The sequence below is a fragment of the Propithecus coquereli genome, unplaced genomic scaffold (assembly GCF_000956105.1).
Source record: "Propithecus coquereli isolate 6110/MARCELLA unplaced genomic scaffold, Pcoq_1.0 Scaffold3, whole genome shotgun sequence".
Lineage (NCBI taxonomy): Eukaryota > Metazoa > Chordata > Mammalia > Primates > Indriidae > Propithecus > Propithecus coquereli.
This window is the reverse complement of record NW_012148618.1, coordinates 15,841,103-15,854,745: the sequence shown is the minus strand read 5'-3', so window position 1 is coordinate 15,854,745 and position 13,643 is coordinate 15,841,103. Positions and strand designations below refer to the sequence as shown.

At 55.7% G+C, this 13,643-nt stretch overlaps 1 protein-coding gene across 2 annotated transcripts in view; it reads right to left on the bottom strand.

Annotated features, from left to right (window-relative positions):
- Positions 1-1,193: 1,193 nt before the first annotated feature.
- DUOX1 (dual oxidase 1) overlaps positions 1,194-13,643 on the bottom strand; it is a 31,873-nt gene continuing 19,423 nt past the window's right edge. For both annotated transcript variants that reach the window (XM_012649173.1, XM_012649172.1), the window contains 13 exons: positions 13,435-13,504; positions 12,884-13,009; positions 12,079-12,257; positions 11,569-11,799; positions 10,907-11,006; positions 10,599-10,648; positions 9,013-9,140; positions 5,141-5,294; positions 4,515-4,747; positions 4,108-4,266; positions 2,857-3,012; positions 2,628-2,756; positions 1,194-1,990 (listed from right to left, as the gene is read on the bottom strand). In XM_012649173.1, coding sequence (XP_012504627.1) covers positions 1,868-1,990; positions 2,628-2,756; positions 2,857-3,012; positions 4,108-4,266; positions 4,515-4,747; positions 5,141-5,294; positions 9,013-9,140; positions 10,599-10,648; positions 10,907-11,006; positions 11,569-11,799; positions 12,079-12,257; positions 12,884-13,009; positions 13,435-13,504 — 1,838 coding nt within the window. In that variant the 3' untranslated portion in view covers positions 1,194-1,867. The remainder of the gene's footprint in view (positions 1,991-2,627; positions 2,757-2,856; positions 3,013-4,107; positions 4,267-4,514; positions 4,748-5,140; positions 5,295-9,012; positions 9,141-10,598; positions 10,649-10,906; positions 11,007-11,568; positions 11,800-12,078; positions 12,258-12,883; positions 13,010-13,434; positions 13,505-13,643) is intronic.

Here is a 13,643-nt window from a genome sequence, read left to right as displayed (position 1 = left end):
GCGCAGCTCCCCAAGAACGCGTCCAATTTCCTGCCAACAGCCATTTGTCTGGGAGGAGGGGAGACGCGGAGAGACAAAGAGGCAGCGCGCCAGGCGGGAGGGAGCGGCGCGGCGGTGCCACGCGGAAACCGCGCGCCCGGGAGGGCGGGAAGGCTGGCGAGGCGGACTGCGGGGCTCCTCGCTTGTTTCCTCAGCGGAGGAAGCCGGGCCGGTAGCGCCCCGCTCGGGCCCTGACGAAAGGATCCGTACCCTGGGGATCGGCGGCCGGGGCTGGCCGTGCGCGCCCCCTGGGGGCCGCGCCTCTAACCACAGGCCGGGCGCACGGGGCCACTCCCGCCTGCGGCCCCAGGCAACGCCCCTGCCGGCGCCCACAGCTGGAACCCGCCGTGCCTGTGGGCTCTGCCCCGGAAAACCCACTGGGCCGCCCCGGCTCGCCCTCCTGCTCTCACGGGCCACCTGATCTGAACACCCTCGGGGGACGGCTGCCCCGGAGTGCAGTCTGAGGGCCTTTTCCAGGACCTAAAGGTGCAACTCCCAAGTGTGTGAATCACAGGACTTGGGAGTTTCTAATCCAGCGGCTATTTTCTCGAAATTGAGGGTATGTGATCTGACAAATGTAGGCATTCTGTAGGGACAATAGAAAGGCTCACTTGAAATAGGGCGCTCGTTCAGAAATTCCCTCCTAGAGGGTTGCCCTATGTTTAAGTAGACTTGGGGAGCATTCCAGCCGTTTTGCAGATGAGAAAACAGGCTTAAAGAGGTTAGGTGATGTACTTATCTGTCTCCTCGCTGCCTGGAAGATCCATGTAGGCGCAAGTGCCCACCTGTCCCATTGTTCAGAGAATGGCTGGGAGTCAGCGGTCCTGGAGCGAGCCAGCCAGCTCTGGCTCCCTATAAGCTCCGGCTGTGCCCCACCCTCTCCCCTCCTCTCTTCACCGAGCCCACCTCCTCCAGAACGCCCCACACCCTCTCTCTGCCCCTCCAGATCTGGCTTCGGAGGCCCTCTGTCAGGAAGGGCACCCCTGGGCCAGAGAAGGTGTCTCCAGCTGGGGCACCTGGCCTTGGGCTGGTTCCTTTACTCAGTGCATACTGGCAAGCTCAGAGAGGCGTCTGGACCAGCTTGGTGAGCCAGCTGGGTGAGTGGTTTTCTCTACTGGTTCCCCACCCTGTCCTGGGGCAGAATAAAGAAACCCTGAAGGCAGAAAAGTGATTTATTTGTAAAGGAGACTACTGGAGCAGAGGTTTGAGGAGCACTGCATAGATAGGTCCCAGGCCAGGGTATGACTTCAGTACACGTCTAAAAACTTGGGAGAGGAGATCAATTGTGCTGTTAGACTGGGGTGCTGAGGGGGGATCTGTAAATTGCTTGCCGTAGGTCCAGCCTCTACCTCCTCAAGGCATTTTCCAGCCCTTCTGAAAGTGGGGAGGGGGTTTGGGGATAGAGAGGGTTCTAAGATGCCAGCATCTGTGTTCCCACTTCATCCCTAGGCTCACAGCCCCTTACACAAACACACATATATACACACATACACACACGAGCTCGTCCGCTCTACTTGGCAGCTTGTCTTATGAGGTTTCTCTTTTTAGCCTGGAAGAAGAGGCTGCACTTTGCCCCAAACCAATAGCTTCCTCACTTCCCAACCTCTAGTCCCTAGACAGTGCCCCCCACTTCTCCGGGCCGAGATACATTCTGGATCTGGGGGTCCCTGAGCCCACACATGGTGACTAAACATGGCCACCAGGACCAAGTTTGGGAGGTGAGAAGGGGCAGAAGCCTGATGCAGCCAGAAACAGGAAGTACAGAGGTGAGGTATGGGCCCAAACCTTTGCTCAGTGGGACAGTGGGCAAAGCCCCTGGGCAGGGGGCCTAGAAGTTCTCATAATGATGGGAGAAATGAGTCCGGTCCTGCTTGTTGATGACCTGACAGGCCTTTTCCACATTCTTGGTCATGCCAGGGGGGCCACAGCTAAACACCCCAATCTTCCGGACCTGTTGCAGGAGGAAGACATGAAAGCTAGCTTGTTGTTCAGAGGCAGAGCTAGCTCAGTGTTTATGTTAAAGACCAGCAAGAGCCCCTTGGTGAGGGCTCATTCAGTGCTCCTGAGGAAGGTTGCTTTGTGCCATGCTTGGTGAGGGCTGGTTCAGTGTTTATAAGTCTAGCTCAGTTTGGTAAAGTGCTAGATCAGCATCTTCTACTAGAGGCTGGGTTAATCAATGTTCAAGCTGAGGGATAGCTCAGTGTCTCATTGAGGGCTAGCCCAGTCTTTATGAGAGTAGTGGCTAGCCAAGTGTTCTGGTGAAGGTTAGCTCAGTGTCTAGGGGAAGCCTGGCTCAGTATTAATGCTGAGGGTAGCCCTCAGTTTATGGCGAGGACTAGCTCAATTATTGAGCTCTTCCTTCTGGACAATGCATCATGGCTCCAGAGGTGGCAAGTGCCTATTGTCTGCCTCCTCCCTTAGCACCTCTGGGTGACCCCAACCCATCCTCCATTCCATCACATCACCAATCTCCCAGAGGACGGGTTCTCATCAGCAGCCAATTCCTTCCCTGATGGAGCAGGTTTGGGAGATTTGCTCAGACCCCAGGTGATAAAGGTGAACAGAACCTTCATTAGGGTGGGACTGACCTGTGGGTGGACCTCCTGCAGGGAGTTGAAGAAGGCCTCAAAAGGGGGGCGGCCAAAGTGGGTGATGGAGCGCAGGCCAGTGAACAGACTCCGGTTCAGCACCTTCTGGAAGTGGCGCTCGCAGATGTACTAGGGAAAGGGGGTGGAAGATAGTCCGGCCAGGTACAGCCAGGGTCAACTCCTAGTGCAGACGGTGGCCCCCTGCCCTGCCTGGCCAGCCCTGACATACCAGCATGGTGGTCCTGAGGTCAAACTTCTCAGCCAGCTGGGTGATGTAGATGTGCACAGACACCAGGTCCTGGCGGTCATTCTCCTCCACCTCCCGGATGATGTCAGCCAGCCACTCAAACTGCCGCTGGGTCCGCGTCACCCAGATGAAGTAGATCTGGGGACACACAGCTGGAGCTCGAGACTCATTCAACTCAGTCTTCCTAGGTCCCAGGGGTCCCCAAACCAACAGAACTCTTCTGATCTCAGCCAGCTCATGGCCCTCCCCAGAGAGCCCAGGAGGATCTAGTGTTTGGGCCACAGGGCCAGGCTCTGAGGCCAGAGATGGAGTTGCCCAGGCACTGAGAGGTCAAAGTGACAGCCCAGGGCTATGCGAAAGGAAGGAGCTGAGGGACTCTTGGGTGGGAAGCAGCTTTCCCTTGCTGAGCCTGTCCTACCACTCCAGTGGGCCCTGCTCAGGCTGTGAGGATCTAGGGGCTGAGGGGCATTTCACAGAGCAGCCTCAGGGAAGACCCAGCCAGCTGCCTGGGGCAGATGGGAATTGGGGGAACCCTCTTCAACTTCTGATGGGGAGAAGCAGGGCTGTGTGGGTTAAGAAGCAGAGGCAGAGCTGGTGTGGGCAGAGGAGAGGAAGGGAGCTGTCACCCTCTGAGTGCTGACACCATATGGGCTGGGCCTCTGCCTGCTGCATTCCCGCACCCCTGACTCACCTACCAGGCCCAGGGAGACGAGCAGGGGCCTGCCACCAGGTCCAGGCTGGGGTGAAGGGACCAAGCGTGGAGGGGCCTGCAGGCTTGGGCTGTGTTCCTGGGGCCAACCCAGCCCACCAGTCCTGCCTTGTCACCTCCCCTCCTCTTCCACTCGGAAGGTGAGCCAGCTTCACCTGCGCCCCACCCCAAGCGTGCCGTTCCCTCTCCCAGCCCAATATGCTCCAAGTGCTGGCCTGCTCTGTAAGAGGGAATGGGTTTCTTCATCCCCCTGCAACCCTGCTTGCAGGGACTCCCAGAAGCAAATTCTACATGGAGCACCCCATAACTGAGGGAAGTGTCTTCGTAAAGCATCAGCAAACCAATTCTGTCCTTCAGGATCTGGGGATATCCTGACACTTCCCCACCTGCCAGCCACCTAGGTTTCGGGCCAAGTTGCCCTTGCCCAGATCCAGGAGGCCAGGAACAGAGGCAGGAGAGAGGGGCATGGATGGCACCGTGATTGGGAGGAAGGGGCCATGGGCTGGGGGAAGGGAGGTACTCACCTTCTTACAGAACACGTGGCAGCTGACTGATGACTTGAAGACCAGGTCTTTGAGGATGGAGGCAAAGGGGGTGACCCCAATGCCCCCTCCCACCAGCACTGACACTTCAAACTTATGCCACTCCTGGTGGCCCTCTCCAAATGGTCCGTCGAGGTATAGCTGTAGGGAGGGCAGTGGGTTTGAGTTAAGCTTGGCCACCACCATAGTTCTGAAGCTAGAAATGAGAGGCAGGGAAAGGCAGGTAGGTTTATGGAGTGAGGAGGAAAGGAGGGCTGTGGCATTATCTGGAACAACCAGTCTCCAGATGGGGGGAGGGGAGGAACACCGTGGGGAGGCTGGTGCTGCAGGGCCAAAGCCTGCTAAAGGGCTGTGGGAGCAGGTGGCACATCTGGCCTGGGTCTGGGCACCTTTGGGTATCTGGCACATCTGTCATCCGTTGAGGGTGAGTAGATCTCCCTGAGGCGAGTGGTCCAGGGCCCTGCCGCCCGGATGTGCAGGCTGAGCGTGTCCTCATGGGGAGCAGAGGTCAGCGTGAAAGGGTGGTACTCTGTGGTCCCCAGAGCCAGACAGGCGATCCGCACCCACTGCCCTGACTTGTACTCAAAGCCCTGGGGCCGCTGGAACCGCAGGTAAGTCACTCCTGGGGAGGGATGGTGGGTGGGAAGCTGCTGCTCTGAACCCAACAACAATGTGGGTTGTTCCCACAACTCTCCAGACAGTTCCGCCACCCACAGCCTCAGCTCTGCTTCTGGAATATGACAAGGGAAGGCTCCCCCCATCAGAAACTCACCCTGAGGAGGGCTGGTGGTCAGCAGGGCAAGGGGCAGCCTGGCCTGGGCTTCCCCATTTTCTGTGCTGAGAGGCTCAAGACCCCTGACGAAGAGCTCTTATTACCAGCTTCCTCGTCCCCACCGCCTCAGGCCCAGCTACCTCACTGGGCCAGGCCAAGAGACCATGGGCCAGGCTCTGCCCCTGCCCTGTCATCTCCCTCAGTGCCACCAAGCTGGTCCCCTGACGGCCTCCAGGCTGGTACCTGAAGGCAGCAGCTCCGCCTTCACTACGCTGATCTCCACCTTCTTCCTGCTCAGGCTCACCAGCTTGTCCCCCCCATAGATGAGTGCTGGGACCAGGAAGAAGATGTGGAAACGTGGCAGCTGGATCAGGGCAAAGCTGCCGTGGATGATGAGCTGGATAGAGGAAAGAGTTCAGCTCAGACCCCGTGGCACCCACAACAGGGTATGAGGCCAGCTCTGGCCCTAGACTCCGCATCCTTCCCTTCTGGTATAGCCAACCCCACCTCATAAGGACCATGCTCCTTCCAGGTTCCCAGACCTCGCCACTCCCAACTCCACCCTCCAAAGCATTCCACGAGGAATGAGACTATTTGCCAGCTCCTGACACCACCCTAGACCGAGCCATGTGGCCTCTCACCTGGACTCACGCAGGAAGACCTACTTCCACTGGTCTCGCTCCACTGTAATCCTGTCTCTTCAAGGCAGCCAGTGTGGCTTTTTAAAGTTCGTTTTTTCATGTCATCCCCAGCTTAAAAGGGTTAAGTGGCCTTCCCACTACACTACAATGCAGCACTCTGACCTCTGCCTGCCAGCTCCCCGTCCCTGTCCCTGTTCCTCAAGCATGGCAGGTCCTTTCTGCTCCAGGACCTTTGCCCTTGCTGTTCCCCCTGCCTGGAGTGCCCTTCCCCTCGTTGCTCCTGTGGCTCCACTGGTTGCTCCAGCTCATTTTTCAAGTCTCAGCAGAAACAGCACCTCTGCAGGCCTTCCCTCAGTCCTTTCCACCACATCTGCCTGTTAACTCCCTCAGAGCACTTGTCATCATCCATAATTATTTGCTTGCAATAATTTTAATTATTTATTTACACGTAATAAATACAATGTAAATTATTTATTTACATGTTTACTGTTGTCTCCCCCACTGGCCTGAAGCGGTAGGGACTGTTTGCCACTATACTCCCAGCTGCTAGCAGTTTCCGCCTGACACATGGTAGGCACTCAGTAACTGTTAGGGAAAGGAGTTTTCCCAGTTGATCTCTCGTTTTGGAGGCTAAGAACACCTAACTAGTCCCCCCCTTTCCATGAAATAACTGACAGGTATCGTCCAGCTCTGGTCCTTTCCCTGATAAGCTTGTCTAACCTGGTCAGACACTACTTGGCCCCTTCTTCCCACTTGATTGCTCCTGAGTCTGGGTCAGTCTGGCTCCCGCCTCCACCTCTCCTTAGAACCAGCCCACTGAGGGCTCACCCCAGCCCCACAAATGGCCAGACCCCAAGGTCTCCTTTCAGACCATGTTCCCTCTCACTCTTGGCAGCCTGTGGCACTCATGACCACCCTGTCTCGGCTGCTTCTGCAACAGTGCTCTACTGGTTCTCCCTCTTTGTCTCTTGAGCCACTTGCTTTCCACCTCTTCCACTTGCTCCCTTCCTTCTGCCACCCCCAGTCCTGGGTGTTGCCCAAGCCTGCTCTTCTCTTTGTATGCTCTGCCATGTGCTGTGGCCTCTCCACTGAGCCACAACTCCTCAGCATGTCCTGCCACCACCTGATGCCCTGTGGCCATCCATAGCCAGGACTGTCCCCTCTGCCCCGAGTATTGTATCACCGTTCCCACCCCTGCACCGGTGCCCACACCCTTCCTTCTACCTGGATTGCTCTTCGGTTTCCCCTCTGCCCTGTCAAAGCTTAGCTTTTCCCTCCCAAAGTCTTGGCCCAAGTCCCATCTTCTCTCCAAAGTCTACCCTAACCAGTTTAGCCCAAGTGAAACTCCCTTCGATAAGCTCCTATAACTTACTGTTTGGAGCATCCCACTCAGCAATTAATCCTATATTGTGTGTTCATTTTGATCATTTCATGCATGTGGCACTTATCTCTGCAGCAAATCCTAAGTTCTTAAGGTAGGGGTTAGAGTCTCCCTTTCCACTGCTGGGCCTCACACAGAGCTAGTATATAGTAGACCCTAACAGATATGTGTTAAACTGAACTCTGGTCCCTCACTCAGGAATGCCTTCCCCCAGCTGAGTATTCCCAAATTCTTGAAACTTTCCCCATGAGACTGATGTAAACCTCTAAACCTCTCTGAGCTCTTCTCTGAACTGGCTCTGCTTTCCCCAAGCTCCTCTTTCACTGTGGAGCACACGCCCACCCCCAAGGCTTTCTGAGCATCCAACCAGGCTGAGTACAATGTCAGGGTGACCTCACACCTCTCTGTTTATATACCCCATTTTGTGTTGGCTTTACTTTTAAACCACAAAGCTGCTGCAGATTCTTGGTTGGCTGAGGGGCCAGGGTGGTGGGGGCAGCCAGCCAGCTCAGCCTCTGATGTGCTAGCCCCACCCTCTGTAGCCTGGATCAGGGCCCTAGACATCCTTCCCCAGGGTCTGCTCTACGCTGGGGTCCTTGTAACTTCTCTTTCTGCCCAAAGTCGATGGCCACACCTAGGGTAAGTGGGAAGGAAGAGGGTGCTTTTGCCCTGATCTCTCCGGAGGGCAGATGCCCCCAAGCTGCCAGGCTAGGACTGCCCAGCGGAGAGGCCTGCACCTCTCTGAGCCCCTGAATTTCCTGCTGGCAGGAAGGGCAATTTGGAATCCCAGTGATGCCCACAACCCAGAGCTAAATCAGAAAGGGCTCTTAGTCTCAGGGAGCCAGGCTGGCGACTCTTCTGGATGTTCCACCTAGTTCAAAGAAGCTGCTTTATCACACCAGGAAGAAGAACATCATCTCCACCCTGAACAGAAGCAGTAGCCCAGGATGCTAGGGCTCCACCCGTGACTGGGAAGATGAGGAGGGAGGGGTAAATTAGCCACAGCTTTCAAAGAAGGGAGAGATTTCTTTGGAAACGAACATCATCAGTTCTAGAAAACATCTTAAGGCAAAGCTGAGTAGTCATCTTCAGAAACATGAAATGCTGAGCCACAGGCAAGAGGAAACAGACCTTACTTCTCAGTGAGGACAGAACTACACTTGAGGGGAGGAGGCAAGTGAGACAGCAGCAGCCAGCCTGACTAAGGCAAAGGTGTACTCTTTCTTTGTCTCAGGACAAAGGAGACGCCTATGTGCTGTTCTGCTAGGAGCCTGGAAATCAAGAGGGCAGCCATATGGGCTCTGGGCTCCTTGAATGCTGGCAGCCAAGCCATCAACTGGTGGGGGGCAGCTGGGGCCTTGGGACATAGTTTAGCTTCCCAGCAAGGCCCTCAGAGTGCCCTTTGGGAAGCTGGCTGTGCTCGTGAGGAAGGAAGGCAAGCAGAGCCACAACACAGGGACAGTCAGACTCAGCTCATGATGAGAAACCCAGAGGAGGGTGAAGGGAACAGGAGCAAGGAGGGAATGGAAAGGAAGGGAGGTAGGAGCCAAGATTAAGCAGAAGAGGGTAGGTAAAGTCTTAAAAAGCCATTTCATCAGCAATCCAACTGAAGAAACTTTAGACAAGCTCATCTACTGTATAGATAGCACTTAGCTGGGTGGTATGGCTAATGCCCCCCAAAACAAGATCAGAACAAAAGTGGCAGAACCCATTTAAGATAAGTTTCTCTAAACAGGGTGATGCTCCCTTGGGTGCAGGTAGTCCACTTGGGAGCCAAAACCAGCCATCCAAAGTTGGGAAAGACTGGCTAGGCAGAAGTGATGTTGGGGCATCTGTGAGGATGCAGATCGGCCTGGCAGTGTTGCTACTGCAAAACCCACACCAGGGAGGCAGTCTCCCGAGGGCGGCATGTTGGGCTTAGCCTACTGGAGAGCCCCCTGTATAATCTCCATCTTCAAAGAGGGATGTCAAGAGGTGAAGAGGATATTTGAAATAACTAAGGGGATGGAGAACGAATGTCTCAACCTCCATTGCCTCCCTGGGAACGTCCTGCCCATACCCTGCTGGCCTGGCTCACAGCCAGGAGCCCTCACCAGGACGTAGAACACGACGTAGAGGTGGTGGGTCAGCCAGAAGCCCCGGAAGCTGCAGCGGCGGAAGTGGTGGGAGGCGAAGACATACATGATGGCCAGCACCAGGAGAAGCAGCACCCCCGTGAGGCCTGCAGAGTGAACATGGAAGGGGAGGGGCAGACGAGCAGTGCCTTGTGGAGAGGCCTGTTTTGAGGCTTCCAGGGTCAGGGCCCGCTCTCCATTCCAATGTCCAAAGTGGGGGCAAGAAAATCCCAGCATCCTCCTCTGTTCCTCTGCCCCCACACCGCTATCACAGGTACCTTTATTTCAACAGACCCTATTCATTCTTTATAGCCCTTGTCACCATGGTCATTTTTAACCCGTGTCATCATTTGTTTTGTGTCTCTCACTTTCCTGACTCTTAGGTCCACAAGAACAGGGACAGGCCTAGGTTAGTTCACCACTGAATCCCAGTGCCTAGTGCAGGGGCCTGGCATACCAGGGCCCTTATATAAATGTGTGCTGAATGAATGAATGCACAGGGCATCCACTCTGGGTCCTTTGGGCCACACACTGGGAATTGCAGGCCCTGCTCTCATGGAGTCAAGGCTTGGTCCCTGCACTGCTCCACTTGCTGTCATACCACACAGCATGAGCACTGGCACTGGTAGTGGGTTGGTGGGACCACGTTGTCTCTGCTATCACCAGAGCACCCAGGGTACAACCCAGAGTTGGTGGGAGGCTCCTCTTCTCACAGGGGATCCCAGGCTGTGGGTATACAGGAGGATAATACTAGAGCCAGGGCAGGGTGGGAGGACAGAGAATGGTCCCTCAGGTGATCAAGGAGGAGAGAGGCAGAAATTAGGAAGATTAGAGCCCAGCAATATGAAAACGCAAAGGTTAAGAAGGGATCTAACCAAAGCCTATAAAGTCCTGAACGGAGAGGAGAGCACAAACAGAGCCTTATCCACTAAATCCCAGTGTGCAGGAATTAGCAAGCTCCCTCTGAAGTTCAAAGCAGATCGTTTTAGGATTAAAAAAAAATAAAAAACCTATGTTGTGTTTCACAGAGAGGAGCTAGTATAGAAACTGTGTTACCCCAAGGAGGGAACAGACTGAAAATATAAATAGGTTCCAGAAGAGTTTGAATAGATTCACAGCTAATAGCTCTAAAATGGGCAATTACAGGGAGTTAGGAATATGTCCCTAAACAGCCCTTGTCAAGACATGCTACAAGGAGCAGAGGCTTCTATCTGGCTTGACTAAGAACCTGATCCCTCCCCCATGCAGCTGGGGCACAGTGTTCCTCAAAGCTACTGTCATGGTAGGGGTGTGTGTGTGTGTGTTGGGGTGAGGGTGGAATGGAGGGTTCGCATTACACTGGACTAGTCCAGAGTAGGCCAGGAACCAGCTAAGCTCCTGAGAGGAGGATTGGAATGCAAAGTAGCCTAAGTCTCCTACTGTCCAGGTGTGTCCAGAGCCAGAGGGCAGAGCCTGGCTCACTGTGAGAGCTAAGTGTGTGTCTGGCCTGCTGCATGGTAGACAGAACCCAGAGCCATGAGCTCAGAGTCAGGCCCAGAGATTCACAGAGCAGGGAAGGCTCTCACCTGGTATGGTCTGGAAGAACCACCAGTAATACTTCTGGGGGAACTCAGATCTGTGTGGAAGGGACAGCAAGGAAGGATCCTGAGAGGAGATCTCTGGGATTTCCAGAGAGGACCCTCCAGGGGAGGTACCCCAACCTAGCCACCAGTCTCCCCTTCTGGTGACTTGGGGTTGGGGGCCCAGGCTACACACTGTCTGCACCATAACCTGGAAGGTAACATTCTCCTCTGAGACAAAAGAGTTTGTTTCTTTCCACCCACAAGGAATCCTCCCACCACACACACATGCTCATGCTCACACTCACGCTCACCCATCGTCATGGAAGAGGCCAGGGAAGAGGCAGGAGAGGACGCTGAGTGGGCTGATGGAAAACAGGAACACATTCACCACATGGCCCGCACTGTGCAAGACTGAAGAAGAGCAGATGGGTGGTGAGCTGGGGACAGCCCAGTGGGGTGCTCAACCCATTTGGCCCAAGGTGGAGGACCCTGGCCAGATAGAGTTGGGGGCCTGAAGAAGGACCCTAGGGGGCTGGACTTCTGACCTCTAATCAACTTCCTGGTCCTTCCCCACGCCCCATTTAAACACCGTCCATAACACAAGCACATGAGTCTGAAATCATACCATTGGAAGTTCATTCCTTTGGTTTCTCTCACAGAGCCATATTTTAAAACATAAACACTGGGAAAGATAACACATTATGTGCACTGCTTCTGGGGTGTCAGTAACTTGTCAGCTGGAGGCTGGTGAGGTGCCCTGGCCGGCGTGGGAAGAGGCACCTGTGGGGCCGTCGGGGACGCCCAGGCTCACTTCATACCACAGCCCTGGCCAACTCCATCCTTACAAGAAGGACATCCAGACTCACATTAAAGTTAAGTGCAGGCGCAGAGGAAGGGCTCTCAGAGGAGGGGAAGCCAGCAGGGGGTGGGATGGGAGGACATGGAGAGACTCCCAGGGACACCCAGGCCCTGCCTGTGAGGACGATGGCAGTGGCGGCAATGAGGCGATGGAAGTCCACGGCGGCGTCGAAGGGTATGAAGCGGTTGAGGAAGGTCTCTCGCAGGAAGGTGATGAGGTTGCGGCACATGGTGAGCAGGATGTAGGAGAACATGAAGGAGATGCTGGCCGCCGTGCCCCGCGACAGGATGATGCCTACGCGGGTGGTGTCCGTGATGCCCTGGTGGTGCGCCGCAAAGGCGTAGTCTGTGGAGGGGCCCAGGCAGGCGAGGGAGGATCAGTGCAGAGGCAAGAGCGCCGGTCATCAACCGCAGGCCCTGGCCGGCCGCCACTCACAACAGGCCTCCCTGGCACGGTCTTCATTCAAGCAGGCTCCACTCACCCTGTCGCCGGAGCCCCGTAGGCCCCGCCCCCAGGGCTGTCACTCATCGCAGGCCCCGCCCCATGGCTGTCCTTCACTCACAGTAGGCCCCACCGCCAGGACTAGCGCTTAGGCTGAGGCTTGCGGTAAGTGAAGTCACTCACAGTAGGCCCTCTCCAGGAACAACCCCCCGGCGATGGCGTAGAACACGGTCACGCAACCAATGTGGCGCCGGTAGTTCTCGACGAAACGCTTGAACTGCTGCACCGTCTGGTGGCGACGGCTGCGCTGAAACTTCTCACGGTGCGCCTCAGTGAACAGCAGGGGCTGGAACGATGTCACCCTGGGAGACAGGAAGCCTTAGTCCTGGGCTTCCATCGGACCCAAAGCTAGTGGAGCCCTGCTTTGGGCTCCACTAGCCCAAAGCTTTGGAACAGAGAGGGAAGGGCACTGCTTCCAAGGAAGGGGCGCCAAGTGAGTCAGGCTAAAGCAGGGTTCAGACCCTAAAGGCTATACTGCACTCCATAAGGGGACTGTCAACGGAGGGACGGAGGAATGGCCTGCTGAGGGGTCATTTCACCCCAGGGAATGCATTCCATCTACCCGGTGTCCATTCACACTCAGATAGCCCCTCCCCTCCCAGTCTGTAGCTCTCAACTCCACTGGGCCCCCATATTCAGCCTTTACTGGAAATTCAAGGGACACCTCCTCCATGAAGGCTTCTGTGACCTCCCAGGCACAGGTGACAGTTGCTTGAGTTCAGAAGCCCACTGCTCTTACCAGTATTATAACATTCATCAGTGGGACACAGTAATTATCAGTGTGCCAGACTATCTCATCAGACTGTGACGTTGTTAGGCAGGAACTCCTCATCCTGCCTGCATCTCCAGTGCTTAGCATAGTTCCAAGTGATGGATGTGTGTCGCTGAAGGGAGGGATGAAAGGGCTTAATGGCAAGGGCAGGCGTACTTCTTGCCAAACCTCCGCCGAATCTCCTGCGGAGGGTCTGTATCCGTGGGGCACTGCAGTGTCTGTGGTGTCCACTCAGTCCCAACGTTGCTGCGGGAACAGCGGGCACTCACTCTAGGAGAGGCACTAGGACAGGAATGGCAAGAAATAGCACCCTGGCCATCCCAGCCACTTGGTCCCCTTGCCCCTCATCTGCCTCCGAACCCACTCTGCCAAGGAAGGATCAGAGCTCTCAGCAATGGGATGGCGGGATTCCCACAGAGACCCAGTGAGAGAGTGAGCCAGATCCTGGGGGGGTCCCAGCCAAGGCCACTGAATATGCCTGTGCCCTTCACCAGGGCATCTGGCCCAGGCAGTGAGTGAGTGCTGAAATCCAGCAGGCCCTCTGCTTGCCCTGGTGCAGGGCTGTGTCTGCCTAGAGTAAGGGGTGCCTTTTTCTAATTTGTATGAAGGCGCTGCATGGGTTAGTGGTGGCCCTGATCCCAGCCATTCCAGGAGAGAAATGGCAACTCCCCATCCACTCCTTCTAATATTCCCAGACAGAGGATTACCAGATCTTCTCCTGGCTGATATAGGAGGCTCGCCGGCAGAGGTCCTTGATGACTTCAGGCACTTCTACCCCTGCAATGCAGAGCTGGGCTAGGGAGCAGCTCAGGGCCCAGATGCACAAGACCCCCACCTTCCCATGTTCAGACACTGTAGAGGGTCCCAGTCCAGTGGAGGCTCTGCCTCTGTGTGCCCCAGCCTCAGCCCTTATCCC